The sequence below is a fragment of the Myodes glareolus genome, chromosome 1, assembly GCF_982192425.1.
Source record: "Myodes glareolus chromosome 1, mMyoGla1.1, whole genome shotgun sequence".
NCBI classification, from domain to species: Eukaryota; Metazoa; Chordata; class Mammalia; order Rodentia; family Cricetidae; genus Myodes; species Myodes glareolus.
The window spans coordinates 57,114,688-57,132,213 of record NC_142026.1 but is presented as its reverse complement, the minus strand read 5'-3'; the positions used below and the strand labels follow the sequence as shown (position 1 = coordinate 57,132,213).

At 51.5% G+C, this 17,526-nt stretch overlaps 2 protein-coding genes across 6 annotated transcripts; one reads left to right on the top strand and one right to left on the bottom strand.

Annotated features, from left to right (window-relative positions):
• The first annotated feature begins 5,909 nt into the window (after positions 1-5,909).
• On the top strand, positions 5,910-16,564 carry Yif1b (Yip1 interacting factor homolog B, membrane trafficking protein). 5 transcript variants are annotated; one of them, XM_048439473.3, is made up of 8 exons: positions 5,910-6,038; positions 12,224-12,462; positions 12,543-12,647; positions 12,739-12,817; positions 12,929-12,986; positions 13,834-13,989; positions 14,063-14,156; positions 16,273-16,564. In XM_048439473.3, exons 1-8 carry the CDS (start codon positions 5,993-5,995, stop codon positions 16,426-16,428), a joined length of 933 nt encoding a protein of 310 aa, XP_048295430.1. In that variant the 5' UTR covers positions 5,910-5,992; the 3' UTR covers positions 16,429-16,564. The 5 variants fall into 5 exon arrangements, with proteins under 5 accessions (XP_048295430.1, XP_048295425.1, XP_048295455.2 ...); XM_048439468.3 differs by having other exon boundaries at positions 5,926-6,047; XM_048439498.3 differs by having other exon boundaries at positions 5,978-6,164.
• On the bottom strand, positions 16,554-17,526 carry C1H19orf33 (chromosome 1 C19orf33 homolog). The gene is made up of 4 exons (XM_048439510.2): positions 17,377-17,526; positions 17,140-17,252; positions 16,903-16,977; positions 16,554-16,732 (listed from the first exon to the last, which is right to left on the bottom strand). Exons 1-4 carry the CDS (start codon positions 17,396-17,398, stop codon positions 16,631-16,633), a joined length of 312 nt encoding a protein of 103 aa, XP_048295467.1. The 5' UTR covers positions 17,399-17,526; the 3' UTR covers positions 16,554-16,630.

The following is a 17,526-nucleotide window of genomic DNA, read 5'->3' as shown; positions in this document are numbered from 1 at the left end:
CCAAACATCAGGTGTGGGTACAGGACTTGGGAGGGTGGAGCCCGACGCTCCTGGATCCGGGAGATGGACGGGATGGGAAGGGTGACCAAGTTCTTTCCTGCCTGATGTCCCTTCCAACTCTGTTCCTCGCGGGAGTGGCAGCTTTTCAACTCAGAATTGAAACTCTCCTCGGGAATGGGGGCGTCTGCCTTTAATCTTAGCATGTCGGGAGGCGGGGGGTGGGGGTGGGGGGTGAGGCAGGATAGCTGCGAGTTCTGGGCCAACCTGGTTCAAAGTGAGACGGGCCTTTAGTGATCAGGCCTTAAGGCACTTCCCTTACTTCTCCAGTACTGTGCTGGGGTCTTTGCTTTGAGACACTAGCATGTGGAAGAAGGAAGAAGTTGTGGAGGAGGGATTCGCCATGATCATGTTGGGAACAACTGATCCGGAGTCCGGTACATTGTTGGGAGGGAAATACAAGACTGTCAAAAAAAAAAAAAAAAAAACCAAAAAACTGAAAAATTAATAGATAGCTTCCGTGGTGGCTCACTCCTTTTTTCCAGCCCTCGGGAGGCAGGAGCAGGTTTATCTGTATGAGTTCGATGCCAGAGTAAGTTCCAGGGCTACATAATATGGCCCTGTCTCAGAAAACGAACAACATAAAACACAAAAAACAAAACAAAATTAAAAGCCCAAAAGATGAACGAATAAATTTCTGGCGAGGGTGTGGCTGCTTACACTTAGCATTTCGGAAACAGATGGGACGATCGCCATTCCCGGGACCACCTGGGCTACCTAGTGAATACCTGTCTCCAAAAGTCGAGTGGGATGGCTGGAGAGATGGCTAAGTGGCTAAGAGCATTAGCTGTTATTGCAGAGGGCCTGGGTTCGATCCATTCCCAGCGTTCACATGGAGGCCAACAACTGTCTGTAACTCCAGGTCCAGGGGCTCCAGGGATACAGCGCCCTCTTTTGGTCCTTTCGGACATCAGGCATGCAAATGGTATACAGTCATACATGCAGGCAAAACACCTATACTCACAGAAATAAACTAACACATATATTTACATATAAAATCAGGGATAACTCCTAGGGACACCTACCTTGATAGAGTCCCAGACCCAGGGGCTGAGATGTTCCTATGTACATTTAAATTTAAAGGTGAGGAGATTGTGTATAGCAAAACTCTGTCTCCAAAACAACAAACTAGCAAATAGCTTATAGGGCCGTGCACGCCTTTAATCCCAGAATTTGGGAAGCAGAGGCAGATGGGACTCTGTTCGAGACTAGCCTGGTCTACAGAACAAGTTCTGGGTCATCCAGGGCTACAGAGTGAAACACTGTCTTAAGAATAAATAAATAGGTAAAAATAAAAGAGGGGTTTCCTTCATTTTATTCTCCCATGGGTCTCCCCACAGCCCTTTACAGCCTGAACTCAGTGCTCTTCTTACAGCTGTATAGAAGGCAGACCAGAGTCCTGCCCACGACCAGACCTCAGCTAAGATACATGGAACAGGATCTATTTATAAAGCTGTGGTAATTCTGGGGACAGAGCCCAGTTTGGGTCTCTATCTATAGGAAGAGATGCCTGTTAATAAAAACAGAAACAATAGCCACAGTGTTCCAGGGCGCAGGTCAGGTCCTGCATATAATATGTCTTTTACTGAGTCCTCAGCTCTCCCAGATAATTCCCAATAAACAGATGAAAAAAACTAAGGTCTGAAAACAGTGTACGACAGCTGGGTGGTGATGGCGCTCACCTTTAATCCCAGCATTTAGGAGGTAGAGGCAGGTGGATCTCTGTGAGTTCGAGGCCAGCCTGGTCTACAGAGTGAGTTCCAGGACAGCCAGGACTGTTACACAGAGAAACCGTGTCTCTAAAAACCAATCAATCAAACAAACAAAACAAAACAGTGCCTGGAGCAGCCAGATGGCTCCAGGGCTAAAAACACTCACTCACAAGCCCGGAAACCTGAGACCAATCCCTGGGACTCACGTGATGAAGGGGAGAACCAACTCCTGTGAGTTGTCCTCTGTCTTCCACAGGCACATGGGCACTCTCATGTCCAAACTCACACATACATGCATATGCATCATACACAAACATACAAAAAGTGAAACACAAGGCAGGAGGGATAGTACACGTCTGTAATTGTAGGACCCAGGAGGCAGAAGGACTGGAAGTTCGAGGTCATCCTCGTGGACACAGGGAGTTCAATGTTGTGGAATAGAATATTTGTTTAACTGTGTAAAAATGTGTTGCATTTGTTGGTGCAGCATTTGGTTATGTAAAGATGTATTGTTTTTGTTTATGCTGTATTTGTTTAACTATGTAAAGATGTATTGCTGTTTTATTTGCCTGCCTAAGCCAACTTATTGGTCTAATAAAAAGCTGAATGGCCAATAGCTAGGCAGAGGAGGGATAGGTGAGCCTGACAGGCAGAGAGAAAAGGGGAGTCAGCCAGCCAGCCAACCAAGGCCCAGCCAACAAGGGCTCAGCATGCTGGTGCCCAGCCAGCCAGACATGGAGAAAGCAGGAAAGCAAGATGGACATTAAGTAGATGAGATAAATGAGCCTTGGGGAATTATACATAGATTAATAGAGATGGGTTAGTTTAAATTAAAGGAGAAAAAGCTAACTAGAAATAAGCCTAGCATAAGGTCGAGCATTCATAATAATAAGTCTCTGTGTCATTATTTGGAAGCTGACGGTCCAAGAAGACCTGGGTTATGAGAAAGTCCTGACACAAACAAATACACAAGGAAACAAAAGGAGTACAGCCACGCAGGGTAGTGCTCACTTGTAATCCTAGCAGTGAGGAAGGAGAGGCCGGAGAACTGCCAAGTTCCAGGAGAGATGGCTTAGCAGGTTCAGTTCCTAGCACCACACGGCAGCTCACACCAATCTGTAACTCATATTCCAAAGGATCTGACACCTTCTTCTGGCCTCTGAGGACACCAGGCACATGTGTGGTACGAAGATCTACATGCAAGAAAAATGTCTATAAACATAAAATAAAAATAAATAAAATATTTAAAAAAAAACAAAAAAGCAACAGATACTGTTGGATTCTCACCATTCATGTCACTTGGCTCACAACTACCTTTAACTCTAATGCCTAATAATTAATACCTTTAAGTCTAATGCCCCCTTCTGGACTCTTCAGGCACTGCACCCAGGTGCATACACCCATATGTTTACATACACAACTTTAAAAATAGGAGGTGAGCAGTGATGGCATGTGCCATTAATCTAGCACTTGGGAGGCAGAGATGGGCGGGCAGATATTTGTAAGTTTGAGGCCAACCTTGTCTACAGAATGAGTTCCAGGATAGCCAGGGCTACACAGAGAAGCCCTGTCTTAAAAAGAAAATAAAACAGCTAGGTGGTGGTGGCACTTAATCCCAGCACTCAGGAGGCAAAGGCAGGCGGATCTCTGTGAATTCGAGGCTGGCCTGGGCTACAAGTTCCAGGACAGACTCCAAAGCTACAGAGAAACCCTGTCTCAGAAAAAAAAAAAAATGTATGCAGGGAAAACACTCCACCAACTGAGCTATAGGCCTAATCTTCAGGCCATTATTTCCTAAACAATACAGAAATACCACTATGTGCATAGGACTTATATCATATCAGGGATAAGTAATATAAGTAACGAGTAGCAGAGCTCTTGCTTAGCTCACGTGGAACCCTAAGTTTGATCTTCAGCACCTGAAAATGAAGAAGTATTACATATAGACACATCTGTATATATAATGGTTTAAAGTATATGGAAGGGTTACACATGCTACATACAATACAAGCCCAATCTGGCCTGAACTCTGTTTTGTTTTGTTTTTGAGGACAGGGTTTCTCTGTGTAGCCCTGGCTGTCCTAGAACTCACTCTGTAGACCAGGCTGGCTTCAAACTCACAGAGATCCACCTGCTTCTGCCTCCCAGTGCTGGGATTAAAGGATCGTGCCACCATACCTGGCTGACCACTGGATACTCTTGAAGATGACTGATGATGGGCTGCAAGCTCTTGATCCTTTGCCTCAGTGTCTGGAGTGCCACACATCATGCAGTATTGGATTATGTTATTTTATCTTTTTTTTTTTAGAAGGGATTTTAAGTAGCCCAGGCTGGCCTTGAACTCAATATATAGACAGCCAAGGATAGTCTTGAAGTCTTGATGCTCTTGCTAGCATTCCCAAATGCAGGGGTTGCAGGTGTGTGCTAACCATCTAGCTGCACTATTATATAATATAAAGGACATGAACACCTGGCAGTAGTAGCACACTCCTTTAATCCCAGCACTTGGGAGGCAGAGGCAGGCAAAGCTCTGTGAGTTCAAGGTCAGTCTTGTCTACAAAGTGAGTTCCAGGACAACCAGGGCTGTTACACAGAGAAACCCTGTCTCAAAAAACAAACAAACAAACAAACAAAAGCAAAAAAAAAACAGAACAAATGAACAAACAAAACTGACATGAGCATTTGAGGATTCTGCTATCAACAGGTAGGATCCTGCTGTCAACCTTCAGCAGACACCTACAGGTGACTGTGTTCACCGAAGAGGCTCACAGCAAGTCCAAAGCATCACAGAGAAGATGACTCTAAACAAGATGAAGGGCTGAGGATGAGAAATGGAGGCTGTGTCTAGGAGTCAGCTGTCAACACAGTGGGGATAAGAAGTCTCAACACTCCCGGAAAGCCAAGTCCAGAAGAGGAAGGGGAAGCCACGATAGGCTTGCTTGCTAACCATCTCCTTCTGGGGTGCTTATCACTTTCAACAAGTCACTTCCTCCCATTTTTCTTTGCCTGAGATAAGTGGAAGAAAGAGGGACAGAAAGAGACTGGCTATGGGTGGTGGTGGCACACACTGTAACCCCTGGATTTGGAAGGTAGAGGCAGGAAGGTCAGGGGTTCAGTTCCCTTTTAGTTTAGTGAACTCGAAGTAAACCTAGACTGTGTGAGACCCTTTCTCAGAGCAAAGAGATGGGGGCACATCAAGGAGGAGAGAAAAAGGACACCTGGGGACACAGAGGAAGTTAGTTTTCAGGGCTCTTTGCTAGAAGGTGCACTTGAGTACTTTCAACTGTTGGGGCTATATGCATTGCTTTTGGTGGAAAAAAGTTTGGAAGGAAAAAAGACACCATGTGAGGACATTTTTGTGAATTTCTGGGAAACTGCCTAAAGGTACCTATGAAGAAAGATTCCAGCTCTTCTGACCTGAATCTTGAGTTTCTCTTTTTCAGTCTTTCTTGTTTATTTATTTATGTTTTTTTTTTCTTTTGGCTTTTCGAGACAGGGTTTCTCTGTGTTTCTGGTGCCTGTCCTGAAACTAGCTCTTGTAGACCAGGCTGGCCTCGAACTCACAGAGATCCGACCGTCTCTGCCTCCGGAGTGCTGGGATTAAAGGGTGTGCGCCACCACCACCCCTATCTCTCTATATGCTTTTTTTTTTTTTTTGAGACTAGAGCTCATTATGTTCAAAGCTCGTACTAGCTTTGAACTAGCGACTCTCCTTCTTCAGCTTCCTTAACACTGGGAATGCAGAAGTAATCCACTACTCTAAACTTCGTTTCTCAGTCTAAATACTTTTGTAAGGAGTGCCGCTCTAGTGTAAACGTTAGAGACGGCAAAATTGTGATCATCCGCCCTTCACCTTTTTTCAGCATCCCTGGGCTCTCAGCTAACCAGAGGGCCTTCCTATAAAGAACTACATTTCCCGTCGACCTCTGCGCTCAACACCAGGAACGTTTTCTTTCCGGCTTGAAGCCTTCTACTCCTAGGACCGTACCAGGTTCCGCCCTACTGCCCGTCAAGTACGGCCTCTCCCCTGACGCCCTGAGATCCAATTACCGCCTCTTACGTAAGCCACCGCCCACTCAACAGGCCTCCCCATAGGGGGCGTGGCTCTCTCGCGCCAGCGTGAGACCTACTGGCTCTTTCGGCACCGCTGGGGCGTGGCTACGGGAACCGGGCGGGTCCATTCCGAACCGCGGCTGAGGCGTTCGCGGTGGTGGCGTCGAAACATGCACGCGGCAGGTTTGGCGGCGCCGGCGGGGACGCCCCGGCTGCGTAAGTGGCGTACGTGGCTGGCTGAGGAGATCGGGCGGGCGAGGGTGTGGCGGGGCCGTCGCGGCGGTTGGCGAGGTCACTCCAGGTCTGACGGAGGTCAGGGGATCCAGAACCTGGAGTTTCTAGGTGTGCACAGCGCGGAGATGCCAAGTCCGGGTAGGGGGCGCATCGCGGGTAGGTTCTTTAGGAAATTCCTTTTAAAAAAAGCAAGTTGGGGTAGGATTTAATGTGATGTTCGAAGAAACGCGACTTCCATTCATTTGCAGTCAGCGATTTGCCCTCCTGTGCTCCCCACTTTTCAGAGGCTCCCCAATGCCCACGAGCTGTCACCCACGCTCCATAGTACGGCCCCCTGGGCACTCCGTGAGCTGACAGGACCATATTTACACCCCAATTACGATCGGACCCAGTATTTATCGTCCCGTTAACCTCCTTTTCCCATCTGTGGATTTGAATTCCTCTTTTAAGTTCCTCTTGATCTCCATATATATCTAGGTCCTGTTTGTTTCATTTATTCATCTAGCATATCTTGCTCCAGTGAACCTTGTGCCAGGCCCTGGGCTGGAATTTGGGTGCACACTAGTAACCACCAAAGCCCTGGTTCTTGCTTTCTTACAGTTAGAGTTCAGGAGGAAGACAGACATTTAACTCGGAAGCAAATGCGTCAGTCAACAAGAGTAGCTGAGTAATAAGAGAGAGTGTAATCGGGATGTAACTAGGGCCTGAGGAAGCTCCGCTTACCCCCTTCACTACTTAGCCTTAGTGTCTGTCAGCCCCGTGATGTGTGATGCAGGGGATCCAGCAGCAGCCAGCTAGCGTTTACTTGTTCCTGTCCTCATGGAGCTGCCAGTACAGGGCAGGGGTCAGGGATAGTCTGAAGCGATGGAGCTACTTTGGTAGAAGCAAAGAGAGTGAGGTGCCTGGTGCACACCAAGAACCCCAGCACATGGGAGCTGGAGGGGAGAAGACTATGGAATCAAGGCCTGCCTGGGCAACGTGGTGTGACTGTGTTTAAAGAAAAAGGTGGGGGACATCAGGAATGAATTCCAAAAGATGGCTTGGGTAGGGGCCCTTGCCTGCCACCACATCTGATTACCTGAGATTGATCGATCGCCTGGGCCACATGGTCGGAGAGAACTGCCTCCTAAAAGCTGTTTTCTGACCTACACACACACACACGCACACAGAATTAAGAAGAATTAGTTCATTCTGAAGTATGCTGGACAGGTGGAGGTGTGGCGTGCACAGGCTGGGATGGAGAGGGGAAACTCAGTTGTTCGGGCTTGAAGTAGCCTTGCTTCCTGAAAGAGCGCGTGGCTAATGATGAAAAAACTAGGGGATTCATGGAGGGAGAGGCAACAGAGCCCTGGGCAGGGAAAATAGACAACTGAATAGATACGGAGGAGGGAAAATGGGACCCTGGGTGTTAGGAGACCGAACAAGTGGGACGAGAACATTGAGCAGAGCCCCTGAGTGTGATGCTGGCAGGTGCCCATGGGGAAGGGTGTTCCAGGATGATAGAATTGTGTGATAAAGCAAAGAGTTTGTCAGAGTTGGGACCTGAGAGGAGGCCTTGGTGCTGGGGTCAGAGTGACTGGCAGGGCTGAGGCTGGTCACACAGGGCTGTCTGGATTTGATTCTCAGTACAGTGATTCCTGATCTTGGGCAGAGGATGAAAAGGTTCGTGTTCATTTAAAAGGATCGTGTGGGTGACATGGCACATTCCTATAATCCAAGCACGTGAAAAGCAGAGGCAGGAGGATTACCCGTGAGTTCAAAGCCAGCCTGAGCTACAGAGTGAGTCCCAGGATAGCAAGAGTCACATAGTGAAACCGTGTCTTAAAAAAATCAAAAAAGATAAAGATATGAATATCACAGATCAGGACTGGTGGTGTAGGCCTAGAACCCCAGCTGCTTGGGAGGCTGAGGCAGATCTCAAATTCAAGGCCAGCCAGGGCTTACAAGATAGTTAGCGCCAAGTCAGCCTGACCTGGAGAACTTAGACCCTGAATGTTTGTTTGTTTTTGTTTTGTTTTCTCTATTGAGACTGTTCTTACTGGCTAGCCCTGACTGGCCTAGAAGTCACTCTGTAGATCAGGCTGGCCTCGAACTCACAAAGATCCACTTGCCTCCCGCTTGCTCCCGAGTGCTGGGATTAAAGGCATGCACCACCACACCCAGCAAGGCCCTGTCTTGAAAATTAAAGACATAAAGAGAGCTGGTGCCACAGCTAAGTGGTAGGATGCGTACTTAGCACGCCCAAGGCCCTGCTCTCCGTTGCTCATACTTCAAAGGCAGCATCTGGCTGCCCACTGAAGACTCCTTCAGTGGTGCTAAGAGTAGGCGAGGAGCCTGGTGTAGTGGTCCACACTATATTCCCGGACTCCAGGGAATCGTGGGTTTGAAAGTAGCCTGAGCTCCATAGCAAGGCCCTGACTCAAACACTGGAAGGAATAAAGAAAAGGAGGCAGGACCAAGTGAGGCGCTTCAGGCCAGTAGACAATGACAGGGACAGAGGGGAGGGTAAGAGGACAGCGGAGATGAGAAGTAGGTGAGCCGGATGTCAGAGGGGGCCAGGTGGGCACAAAGGTGAGGCCCAGAGGCGGCTGGTAGTCGCTCCTGGAGGTAGAAGAGCTGAGGCTGGACCCAGGAGGCCTCAGAGCAGCCGGAGATGGAGCCCAGGAGCCAAAGGCACCGTGAGGGCTGGTAGTGAGTGAGCTTGCACACTCAGAGGAAGAGAGGGTGCAAGGGTGCAAAACTGGGTCACCCATTTCTGAGAGCCGGAAAGGACCCAACCCAGAGACCATCCAGGAAGGCAGGAGCGCTGGCTGTCCTGTCTGTCGGCGTCTACAGCAGGCCCTCATGGCAGAAGTCCTAGCCAGATGTTTCTGGGGAAGACAGGCGACATAAATCAGTGGTTTTGTGGTGTCCTAGAAGCAGGGTTAGAGCTTGGCACCACCCGGATTGACAGCATCAAGAGCTTAGTGAGGTAGGAGTGGAAGAGTGTGCTGGGCCTGAGGTGTAGGCCCATTGTCCTAGATGCTTGGAAGGTTGAGGCAGGTTGCGCCCGAGTTCAGGGCCATCCTGGGTCAGCAACATAGTCAGACCCTGTTTCCAAAAAGGCGAGGGAGGGCTGGGAAAACAGCTCAGTCAAGGGCACTTTGCTCGGGTGTGAGGGCCTGCGTTTGGATCCCTGGCACTCACATAAACAGGTAGGCATGGCTGTTCATGCTGCGACCACAGCCCTGCGGAGGCCAAGGCAGGATTCCTAGGGCTTGTTGTTCAGCCCGCATAGCCAGATCAGTGAGCTACAGGTTCAGTGAGAGATCCCATCTCAAAGAATACGGCAAGAGAGTTTGAGAAAGACAGCTGGGGTTGCCCTCTGGCCTCTGCACACACATGCACCCTGAGTGCACACACAAACGTGGACGGCTCGTCTGTAAGAGCATTTGTTGCGCTTACAGGACCTAGTTCTGCCCCTTGCACTCATATGGTGCCCCACAACTGCAGTCAAAACTCATACACATATAAGTAAACAAATCTTTAAAAACAAAGCCTGTTCACATAATCCTCCTGCCTCTGTCACCCAAGTGCTGGGATTGCAGATGTGAGCCACTGTGCCCAGCTGGAAGTTTATAGGGTATCACAACAGTCAGCTGGGTAGCCTACGAAGGCCATAATTGAAAGGCAGGCTCGTTCATGGTCTGATTGCGCCTCTCAACGTGGCCTTCTTACGTACACAGTTTCCAGTGGCTTGCTCTACCGTCAGGATCTGGGGCCCTGGGGCCACCCCCATGTCCCCAGACAACACCTCCCACCCCTGCTTTGACCAGTCTTGGAAGGCCAGGGATTCCTCCCACTTCCTCTCCACACCCCAGCTCAGCACAGCTTCACGTCCTGCCCTCGGCCTGGCTCTGGACATGAATGGCCACTTTGAGTATCCCCACCCCAGCAATGTCCACCCTGGTCTCTAGCCTGACCTCCCCCCCAGCAGTTGTTACTCTTCCTTCTCTGCTCTCCAGTGGCTCCCCCCATCCGTATGAAGTCAAGTGGAACTTTTCCGAATTATCTTGGGAGTCTGTTTTTGTTTTATGCCATGCTGGGGAATTGAACCCTGTCTCTTGTACCCTTGTCCCTCGCATATGCTTGGGTCGGCACACTAAAGTTTTCTAGGGGGAGAGAGGAGGCTGTGTGTGTGTGTGTGTGTGTGTGTGTGTGTGTGTGTGTGTGTGTATGCTGGAGGGCAGCCTTGGGTTTCAGCCCTCGGGTACTAGCTACCTTGTTATTGTCTTAAAGATTTAATTTTATATTCGTGTGTGTGTTTAGGCCAGGGGCAGTGTTCGATCCCTGGAGTTGACTTTACAGGTAGTTGTGGGTGCTGGGAATTGAACTCAGGTCCTCTGGAAGAGTAGCAAGCATTCTCCACAGCTGAGTCATTTTCGCCACCCCTCCACATTGTTGTTCCCTTGTTTGCTGTTTTTTGAGGCAGACAACCTGTATGTAGTCCTCCTGGAACAACATCTGCAGACCAGGCTGGCCTCGAACTCGGAAATCCTCCTGCCTCTGCCTCCGGAGTACTGGGATTAAAGGTGTGTAGCATAGTGCCTGGCTGAGCAAGTCTTGAAAGGGGGCGCTGTCTTGTACTACCAGAGTGACTTTGAGCCTCAGCTTCTTTTTTAAAAAAAAATTTCATAGGCATTGGTGTTTTGCCCCGCATGTATCCCCTGGAACTAGAGTTACAGACAGTGTGAGCTGCCATGTGGGTGCTGGGAATTGAACCCAGGTTCTCTGAAAGCAGGCAGTGCTTTTCCAGAGGTTCAATTCCCAGCAACCACTTGGTGGTTTACAACCATATATAATGAGATCTGGTGCCCTCTTCCGGCCTGCAGGCAGAACACTGTATACATAATAAATAAATAAATCTTTAAAATAAAATAAAATGTGGGCAACAGCAAGCTGCCTTGAGAAGCCCATAGCATCTCCTGGGTACATTTTCCTTTCTGTGATTCTTAGAGAAGCCCACATCCATACTCAGTGTATCTTTTCTTTCTTTCTAAGTGCCTATCTCTCTCTTTCTCTCTCTCTTTCTCTTTATAATTTATTTCATGTTCATTGGCATTTTGCCTGCATGTATGTCTGTGAGGGTGTCCTGAAGTGGAGTTACAGACAGTTTAGTTCTGCCGTGGGGGTGTTGGGAATTGAATCCCAATCCTTTGGAAGAGCAGCCAGTGTGCTTAACCCCTGAGCCATCTCTCCAACCCCCAGTGCCTTTCTCTTAACCCTTGTGCTCAAGCCTATATTGGAGTATCTTTATTAAATTCCAACTCTGACTTATTAAAACTATTTTTTTTCAGAAGGACAGATGTGATTAAAACTACTTTTAGAATGATAATAGCATCAATTGAATCGGGCTGGTTGTGAGTGAATGAGTGTAGCTGTTGTGGTGTTCACATGGTGTGGGGTCAGCGCCCCATCTGGCCCTGTGTGCTGAGCCTGGACTTCTGTACTAGCTATGGAGCTGGCTGGATGTTGTTTTCCATATGTGTCCAATACGGTGCGTGCCGAGTCTACGCCTGTTCTAGGGGCCGGGGGAATCAGCTGTGAACACGGTGCCATTCCCACCCTGGGGGCATTACGGTGAAGGAAAGAAACAGCTGATGCTCAGTGCTGCCCACCAGTGGGGGGGACGGGTGGGTGCTGCTGAGACAGGCGCCCTGCATGCAGCATGGCCTTGGGGAAGAGAGCAGAGAGCCTGAGAGTGTGCCAGGCTGAGGCGTGGCAAGGACAGAAGCCCTGAGCTGAGTGTGTGCCAGGTGTGTTAGGGAACACTGAGATGCCCAGCGGTGAGGACTAAGGGAAGTCAAGTGTGGAAGGAGTGGGAACAGGGGCTCCGTCTGTAATGGTAGCACGGGATTTTACACGGGGTAGGCACCCGGACCGTGAGCTCTCCCCGTCACCACCATCCTCATTTGTCTAGACAAACGAAAATGGGAGTGAATGGTGGGTAGGTAGGCGACAGGTGGATCAGTGAAGGGTGATGACGGCAGGTGAGTGGGTGGGTGCCCGGATGGCAGCCCATCTGACATCACAACCACGGCTATTTTGGTGACCTTTGCCCCAGCTGTGGCCAGAGCAGGTGGTGGACCTGTTCAGAATCAATGAGCTCCCTCCATTTTTCTCTGCAGCCTCGAAGCGGAGGGTCCCGGTGTCCCAGCCAGGCATGGCTGATCCCCACCAGTTTTTCGATGACACGAGTTCGGCCCCGAACCGGGGCTACGGAGCCCAGCCATCACCTGGTGGCCTGGGCTCCCCCTCCCCTTCCTCCTCACCCGAAGCAGCCTTCCTGGCTGACCCTATGTCCAACATGGCGATGGCCTACGGGAGCAGCCTGGCTGCTCACGGCAAGGAGCTGGTAGACAAGAATGTGAGTAGGCTGGGCTGAGGGCAGTGGGTGAGGGGCAGGCAGGGGCCACAGGGCCTTAGGCTTGAGCTTTGCCTCCCCAGATTGACCGCTTCATCCCTGTCACCAAGCTGAAGTACTACTTCGCCGTGGACACTGTGTACGTGGGCAAGAAGCTGGGCCTGCTCGTCTTTCCCTACCTACACCAGGTCAGCATCAACCACCACTCAGCACCCGCCTGGAAGCAGGGTGGAGGGACCTCATCCTGGGGTCCTGCCACTTTCCCATCTCTCTCCGCAGGACTGGGAGGTGCAGTACCAGCAGGATACCCCAGTGGCCCCCCGCTTTGACATCAACGCTCCAGACCTCTACATTCCAGGTTTCACTCTCCCACCGCTGCCGGGCCGTGTCTGGGCTAGATGTTTGGGTGCCTGATGCCCAAGCAGGGTTTCCCTCCTCTGACAAGTGTCTGTGTGTCTGCCTTTTACAGCCATGGCTTTCATCACCTACATCCTGGTGGCTGGCCTTGCCCTGGGGACCCAGGACAGGTAAGGATCCTGGAGCAAGGGATTGCAGTAGAGATGTGAGGCCACCCCTTGCTGTCACACCTCAGTGAGTGACATCCTTCACCCACCCACATGAAGCCCAGCATACCCTGGGTAACCTTCTAAATCCACCCTTCCTTCCTCTGGCCTCCACCCACAGATCCGTCCTTATGTTCACAGTCCCCTAAATGAGCTGCTTCCCACCATCACCCCCGTGTGCTCTTGCTCTAGTAGCAGCTGGAAGAGTGGTCTGGGTGATCCTGGCCTCCCCTACCCCATTTCTCTGTCCACCCATCTGTGGTTCGAGGATCAAGCCCCTGATTCTTCCCACTGCCTTGCTCACCCAGCCTCACACTGCTGCCATCTCGGGGCCCTTGCACACCCAGTTAGTACCTCGACTCAGGAATGTGCTCTTGCCTATATGTGCCCATCCGCTGTGGTTCCCATCCTGGGTCCCAACCTGCAGGCTATCGGGCCCACCTCTCCCTCGCAGCAGATTCCTTCCCTTTTGTGGCACCGCAAACAAGTGTCAGGAGAGCCAGTGGGTTTTGGCTGAGGCTCCAGGATGGAGCAGAGACCAAGACCCTACCCCACCAGCTCCTGCCTTTTCCATCATACTTCAGTCCAGCTGTCCTTTCTTTAAGGAGGAACTTCATGGTACCCCCCACATAGGGCTCAGAGGACTCCCATTTAAACTGTGGCGTCACTGTCTGGGGACAGACCCACATCCTTGGTGGCGGTCCCTGCCCCATCTCCAGTGGCCCTCTGCACAGGACCGTCCCAGGGGATATCCCACGGACACCCAAGCCATCAGCCCCATGACAGCAAGTGTGGTTGTCACTTTTGGCAGGTTCTCCCCAGACCTCCTGGGACTACAGGCGAGCTCGGCACTGGCCTGGCTGACCCTGGAGGTGGTAGCCATCCTGCTCAGTCTCTACCTGGTCACCGTCAACACTGACCTCACCACCATCGACCTGGTGGCCTTCCTGGGCTACAAATATGTCGGGTGAGTGCTCCTGCCCTGCCTGCCAGCCCCAGACCTTGGCCTCTTCTTCAGCCCGCTCTCTCCCCGCTCTCAGGATGATCGGCGGGGTCCTCATGGGCCTACTCTTTGGAAAGATTGGCTACTACCTCGTGCTTGGATGGTGCTGTGTGTCCATCTTTGTGTTCATGGTGAGTGGGGCTAGGGCGGCCAAGACAGACTACAGGCCTCCTGGACAGACCCGGGGTGGGAGTCTTTAGAGCACCCTCGTACAGAGAATTTGGATCAGTGTCATAGTGCTGAACTGGAAGGGCTTAGAGTGCCCCAAACCTGGGGGCTAGGAACCCTCCTGGAGGGGGAGAAGTTCTCCTGTGTGGGTCCTTTGAGAAGAGCAAGGACCAGTCAGGAAGTTGGGGGCCAGGGTTGCCCAGTACAGAGGCTCTTTCTGGTCTATAGCCTGGGCTTTCTCCCAACATGCCCCTGGAGGAAGGCAGAGTGCTGATTGAGGGCAGTGGGGACTGCCATGCTTAGGCTGGCTCTAATTATTTCTCCAACTTAAGCCTCTGTTTCTTCTTTTGTAAGATGGGTGCCTCATGACTGCACCTCTGGTCTGGGGGTTGGACTTAGCCTGAGTAAGAAGCAGAGGGCAAACACTGCACCGTTAGGGAAATCTGGCCCATAGGTGGGAATCTTGTCATCCTTTAAAAGTTAAAGGAGCTGGGAAGATAGTTCTGCCAGTAAAGAAGACCGGAGTTAGAGCCTTAGACTCATTAAAAAGAAAAGAAAAAAAAAAAAAAAAAAAAAGCTGGGCAGTGGTGGCGCACCCCTTTAATCCCAGCACTAGGAAGCAGAGGATCTCTGAGTTTGAGGCCAGCCTGATCTACAGAGTGAGTTCCAGGATAGCCAGGGCTACATAGAAAAAACCCTGCCTCAGAAAAACTAAAGGGAGGGGAGCAGGCAGGACTGGATGTGTGCCCTTATAGTCTCAGGGCTGGGCATGGGCGGGGGCAGGAGTGAGCTATACCCTTATAGTCTCAGGGCTGGGCATGGGGGGACAGGAGTGAGCTATACCCTTATAGTCTCAGGGCTGGGCATGGGGGGGCAGGAGTGAGCTATACCCTTATAGTCTCAGGGCTGGGCATGGGGGGGCAGGAGTGAGCTATACCCTTATAGTCTCAGGGCTGGGCATGGGGGGGCAGGAGTGAGCTATACCCTTATAGTCTCAGGGCTGGGCGCGTGAACACAGGCTGTGACTCACTGATCTGCCACCCTGGCCTACTTGGAAATGCTTGGTTAATGAGAGCCCCTGTCTGGAAAAAAAGGGGGGTTAGACATCCAAGGGTGTCTGTCCTCTAGGCTCCTCAAATACATACACACACATCCAAAAATCTGTGAGCATGTGGGATGACTTAAGGTGGAGGGCACTTGCTGACAGCCTGAGTTCTATCCTGAAACCCAGAGTGGAGGGAGAGAGCGAGACCTACAAGTTGTGCTGACTTCCATATCAGAGCTCAAGTGCCCAACACCACAAAACAAACTCAGAAATATTAAAAGAAAAAAAGAAAAGAAAAGAAAAGAAAAGAAAGAAAGAAAAGAAAAAAAAAATGCCGTGACTTGGGGCTGTAATTCCAGCACTCAGGAGACTGAGGCAAGTGGACCTACACAACTTGGTCTACATAGAGTTCCAGGACAGCCAGGGCTACACATCAAGATCCTGCTGTCTACCCCCACTAAAAAGAGAATACGTTTGAGCATGGGCAAAACAAAAAGAAAAGAGCTCTTCTAGCCTTGAAAAATGTATCTTCTGGGCCAGGCGATGGTGGCGCACGCCTTTAATCCCAGCACTCTGGAGGCAGAGGCAGGTGGATCTTTGTGAGTTCGAGACCACCCTGGTCTACAAGAGCGAGTTCCAGGACAGGTTTCAAAGCTACAGAGAAACCCTGTCTTGAAAAACCAAAAAAAAAAGAAAAAAAAAAAAGAACTTCTGGGGCTGGGGGGTGTTATTCAGTAGTAGGGCACTGGCCTAGCATGGGTGAGGGCTTGCGTTGCATGAGAGAAGATACTGTGTCCCTCTAGGCAGAAGCTGCTAGACCGCGCACTCCAGGCCGGGGATCTACAGTCTTGCTGCTTCCCGGTCTACATCCTACAGAGCCTGCCTGGCCTTTGCCTCTGGAACCCACGGTGGTTCGCTCATAGACCTGGGGAGCTAGCAATTTAGCAAACTCTTCTAGGAGTGCAAGCTGGAGGCCGCAGAGGGACAGGGATCCCCACGCTGACCCATCTTTCCCCTCCCCCCTTGCTATGCAGATCCGGACGCTGCGGCTCAAGATCCTGGCCCAGGCGGCAGCCGAAGGGGTGCCGGTGCGCGGGGCGCGGAACCAGTTGCGCATGTACCTGACCATGGCAGTGGCGGCCGCTCAGCCGCTGCTCATGTACTGGCTCACCTTCCACCTGGTACGGTGAGCGGCCAGCCCGGCCTCCAGCTGCCACATTCATCTCGCCCAACCCGGGCCCAGCTCTCCAGGCCCGCGCCCCTCCCTCCCAGCCAAGGTGCTCTCGTCTCCAGCTGCACACCGCAACAATAAACCTGATGGGCTCAGCACGGCCTCCGCTCCTGACCGGCAGGGGGCGCTGGGGAGTGGGGCGGGCTGCAAGTTTTAATAAGTCAGTGGGGGGGCTTCTTCTCCTTTTTCTTTTCCTTCTTCACCTTGGGTTTCTTGGCCTTGTCCGGGGAGCGTTCATGCTTCTTGCAGCCAGTGGTGTGCTTCTGGAGGGCCCAGGACGATGGGTGGGGGAGAGAGAAGAGGTGGCACGGTTGGAAGCAGAACTGGACATGCTCCACCCTCTGCAGCGAGGAGGATCCCAACCTGACTCTGACCATGGCCTGGTCAGTGTCATGGTGCGTGAGAACATGCGGGGAGAGGGGTAGCATCTTACCTGTTCCTCCGTCTCTGAGTCGCTGGAGCTGCTGCTGCTGCTGCTGCTGGAATCGGAGGAGCTGCCATGGCCATGCTAGATAGGAGGTGGTGGGGGACAGTAAGGGACAGGGGGGGCGACAGTAAGCTTGCTCACTCAGCTTCCAACCCAAGCTGGAAAGCTGAGATGTGGCAGAACACCCAGGACAGAAGCCAGCCCATCCTGGGCTCTCTCGACGCTGGTGGTGAGGTGACTTACCCTTGATTTGTGAGCAGCGCCTGCCCCTGGCTGGCCCGGAGCTTTAAGGGGACAGTGCTTGGGGTCTCCCACTTGACCTGTGCCCCCTGGTTTCTTAGAACCAGCGCCCACGGCTACAGAGGAGAGAGAAGTTAGACGGGTTAAGCAGGCGACTGGAAGAGTCCCTTCGTGGGGGTCCCTGGGTTTGAGTCCGAACCCCACCTCGCACCGCAAATCCACCACTCCCGGAGAGCGTACCTGCAGCCAGGTCGAACTCCATGGCGATGGTCACTCTGGAGGATCCGACCCGAAGGCTTAGACGGTGCCTGGGGCAGGGGGTGGGACCACACGACGCACCCACCTCAGGAATTCTGCAAAATCCCTCCCTCCGGACCTTTGTACCCCTCA